The sequence below is a fragment of the Molothrus aeneus genome, chromosome Z, assembly GCF_037042795.1.
Source record: "Molothrus aeneus isolate 106 chromosome Z, BPBGC_Maene_1.0, whole genome shotgun sequence".
NCBI classification, from domain to species: Eukaryota; Metazoa; Chordata; class Aves; order Passeriformes; family Icteridae; genus Molothrus; species Molothrus aeneus.
Window position 1 is genome coordinate 46,727,986 of NC_089680.1, and position 4,307 is coordinate 46,732,292.

Here is a 4,307-nt window from a genome sequence, read left to right on the forward strand (position 1 = left end):
AGAGAGTGTTTGTAACTAGTTACAACTTACTTCAGATAGCTTTCTGCCTGAGACAAGAGACGATCCATTTCAGCATCCTTCTTCTCATATAACTCCTTTCCAACCCAAGGCAAAGATGACAGAAATGCAAACATATACCAGTCACATCGCACCTAGAGGAAGGTAATACACCAAAACTTGAGTAAGCTCCAGCAGATTCCGTACACATGCATTTCCATTTAAAACATCAGCAAGTTGTTCTGGGGGAATGTAAAGACCAGCAGTTGCAACTGGACAGGCAAGGCACCAGAAAAATTATTCATGCTTGAAAAGTATAATTTTTCACTTGAACTGTGTTAGGCAGACTTAAAAAATGGGATAAATGGAATCACTTTCAAAGTTCTCCAAATGTTCAGTACAGCAGAAAAGCTAGGCACAATCTGCAATTTGCAGAGTAAGGTAAAATAAATTTCAATTTGGCCACTTCATCATACTATCTTACTGTACATGTATTTCCCAATTGCCACAGGCTCCTTTCACTAACGCTCAGGAAACTGCATGTGTCAATCCATTTAGGCTCCCCTCCCTAAAACCTCCCTGTTCTAAGCATAAGGACCGAACAAACAGTGCAAACAAATTGTGAAATAGGCCCAGGGAGCCCCCAGATCTTTTGCTTACTTGGGGTACGTCCTCCTCCTGGGTCACACTCACAAAGTTCTCAAACATAGCTACCATTGAAGGCGCAGCTATTACATGGCAATTCACGAGATCAGACAGAAAACGTACCTAAAGAAGAGAAAAAGAACATTCTAAATTAATACATTTTGATCTGGCGGCACACCTACAAATAAACATTACCGAAATTATTAAAGTAAACCACTAATAAAAGTATAATACTCATTCAGTACCACAAAGGCTGAAATACTGCACACTGCACAGACTCACCTTTCAATGACAAACATCATACGTGCTGCCTAACATTTTGTTCACTATAATGTCCTAATCCCTCCCACTGCAATAACATAAGGATAATATTCCTAAATAAGGAATGGTGGGAAACATGCAAACTGATATTACAGAAGAAAACCGTGGTACTTCTCTCTATTCTATACAGTATCAGATAAGAAAAATAACAGAAGTTCTAGCAATTAGAGCATATTAGTAGAAGTGTCCTAAAGTTGACCTAACATCAGTCTCTTGACTAGAATCTTAATTTTCACCAGTGGGATTCATAAAAAGGTGGGGAACTTGGCAGTGGGCTTCTAAATCAGACACTGCTGAGGTGTCCAATACCTTACAGCAGACAAAATCTATAATCAGCAAGGATGGAGCAAATGGTTTCAAAGACAACCAGCACTTAAAACTGACGGCTTGATCTTTACCCTTATCAGAAGAATGTAACCAAACATCAAAAACAGCTTTTAAGAACTACAGTGGTTATTTTCTTTTCAATTTTTTTTTCCAGAGGAGGCACAGGATTGTCATGTACCTCTGAATACAAGGAAAGTGGACTTTTTTTTTTTAAATCTTTTACATATGCCTGAAGGACAAGCAGCGAAAAGTACCTCCGTTTAACACAAATTGAATTTTTCACTCTGAAAAAGATACTGTTGGAAATAAATTTGCAACTGTAATGTGACTCCTCGTCCGTGAGAAAGAAAATACTTCTCACATAACACACATTTCCTCTTGGAATATTTACAGTGTACTGCACATTGACGGCAAGACACTGAAACACACATTGCAGGTAATAAAAAGGTGAAAGGAGGAAAGAAAAAGGACATGAAGCAAACAGACAAATAAAACTCCACTTACTAAATGCACAGCTTCATTATACATGTTGACTTTCAGACATTCTTTAAGCTGACGAATCATGGCTTCCACGAATTCCCCGCCAAAATTGTAGTTCCTGGCATTCAGCAAGCCCACCAATGTCGTGTAAACAGTAAGCTTCTCTGGTAGCAGACGTGCGCTGACACAGAAAAAGAAATACTGTGTTAGCTGTTTGTTCATCGCGTGCCAATTGGCCACAACATTGCATCTTAGAATCTGCCTGCTCTAAGTCAAACTTGCCTCATGAGGAAATCAGAAAAGACAGCTGCTATCACTTTCTTGTACTAAAAATTTGCTTTTTATATATACACCTAAGTGCTGACTATACCGGAGGGTTGGAGAAATAATATTAGTGACAGAATTTATTGCAAGTATGCAAAAAGTTGTTTTAAGTTCGCAATGAATAAATAATGTTATACACAGCATGGGAAGGCCATGTCCTACTGTAAAAAAGTAATTTACGTCAACCATTTTTGTATACCCGTAAGTACATTATAAGCGGTATCTGTCCGCTGCCCGGGAAGGAAGCACACTACTTAGCTTTTTATAAAAACATTGCTACAAAATAGACTTTTAAGTATCTGCAAAACCTTAGCACAGGTTTAATAGTCTGCCACCACACCCTTCCTTCGGACTTGTTTTACCTCCTGCAACAGATCCTACACAATCTCTCCCTCAACACCATCGAGTGACCCTGACATGGCACCTCTGCTTCTGCACTTTGCGAGGGAGAGGAAGGAGAGCTGGCAGCCATCAGAGAACCTGGTTTCTGCTCCTCTCGTTCCCAGTTCCTATCCTCTAGCAAATGGGCTTACAAAGGCATGAGCACACGCCTGCCAGGGAAGACAAAGCTGCGAGAAATCATCACAGATAACAACAAAGGTAGCTGTTAGCAGCCACTTCGGTGGTATTAAGCACTTAATGTGAAACAGGATTTTGCCCGGCATTGCTGTGTTCCCACAGCTACTGCAGACCGGTTCTAATGTTTCATCTACCAGCTTCGAGCTTGAATTATACCCAGTAAGTTATGAGCTTGTTCCTCTATTTATTTCATTTGTAGTAAGACAAACTCTAGGCTATGACAGCAATCAGGAACAAGAGCTATTCATGGCTTTTAAACTACCTTAAACACTAAACTTATGCACAACGAAAGCACATCCCACCTTCCCAGACCTTCTCAATACGTACACAGTACATAGTATTCTTAGGATCTTGCTTTTGTAATTTGGGAGATCAGCTTCCAAAACACCAGCTAGGCCCTCCAGGTTGCTCTCCAAAGATGAATTACTCTAAAATGAAAATAGAAAAAAAAAACCGTTTTATCAACCAGGCAAAATGAACTAGTTCAACTCTCACATGCAAGACAATGAAGCTGGACAAGAGCATCCTTTCATGTCGCCTCATTTTTCAGGGCAACAATCCACCAGCAGCGAACATCTGTTCTCGCTTGCCGAGGAAGAGCTGCACCCGACCGCCAAGCTCCCTGGCTAGGAACTTTCCCCAGGGATGCAAGATCTAATATCACCCCGGTAGCGCGGCTAAACATTGATTAACAACACCTTGTTTTTCAGACCATCATCATCTTTTGTTCTGCCACCCCCGCCTCCTCCATCAGCCCTATTGTCGGGACTGGAAACTTATGCTGCAGGAAGACCATTTAATTCTTCCACACCCTTCCCAGGCTAGGACCATCAGCACCATCTTTAGATACAATAGTAACTATCCCCCGGCCGTTTATCGCCGATTGGGAAGCACTATGCTACGATTTAAACCCTTACCCGCCACAGCACGTGGCTTAGCGAAAAAACGGCAACTTTCCCCCCATCTCATAAAATTAGTATTTTTTTTGAGGGTCGCTACTACCGACGAAGTGCCCCCACATCACGCACGGGAAAGGGAGAGGGCGAAGGGAAACAAGGCTTTAACTCCCCCGAGCCGCCGGCCCGCCTACCTTCTCTCCCACCCTGCAGATGAGCGACTCGAGCCTCTCCTCGATCTCCGACGGCTCGGACGTCCTCCGCCTCTTGTGGGGCTGCCCTGCTCCGACAACATACCGAGCACAGCGTTACCCACGCCGCAGAAACCCTGCTGCTCACTCCTCCATCCCGCCGCTGCTCCATCCCGCCCAATCCACCCTCCCTGCCCGGCCACCTCGGGGGGGACGCGGGGCTCACCATCGCTGTCGTCGCTGTGTCGCCGCCGTGACATGGCAAGGAGCGGCGGAGAGGAGCAGGCGGAGAGGAGCAGGCGGAGAGGAGCAGGCGGGAGGAGCGGTGAGGAGCTGTGCGGAGCGCTACAGAGCTCCGAGAAGCACTGGGCCGAGACACCCCGCGCGGGCCGACCAAGTGCGCCGCTTCCCCGCCCGCGGCCGCGCTGTTTCCGGGGCGGGCACGGCCTCTCCCGCCCACTTCCCTGAGGAACCCGAGCCCTTCCGGGGCAGGCACGAAGAAGGGGGAGGAGGAGGCGAGCAGGCGCTTCCCGGCGGAGAGGCGGAG

General features: G+C 45.3%; 1 protein-coding gene across 1 annotated transcript in view; it reads right to left on the reverse strand.

Annotated features, from left to right (window-relative positions):
• Positions 1-4,158, reverse strand: part of NCBP1 (nuclear cap binding protein subunit 1) — a 32,217-nt gene extending 28,059 nt beyond the window's left edge. Inside the window, exons 1-6 of the mRNA XM_066568779.1 lie at positions 3,987-4,158; positions 3,764-3,849; positions 3,001-3,101; positions 1,795-1,951; positions 658-765; positions 31-152 (exon numbers count right to left, since the gene is read on the reverse strand). Coding sequence (XP_066424876.1) covers positions 31-152; positions 658-765; positions 1,795-1,951; positions 3,001-3,101; positions 3,764-3,849; positions 3,987-4,020 — 608 coding nt within the window. The 5' untranslated portion in view covers positions 4,021-4,158. The remainder of the gene's footprint in view (positions 1-30; positions 153-657; positions 766-1,794; positions 1,952-3,000; positions 3,102-3,763; positions 3,850-3,986) is intronic.
• Positions 4,159-4,307: the final 149 nt, after the last annotated feature.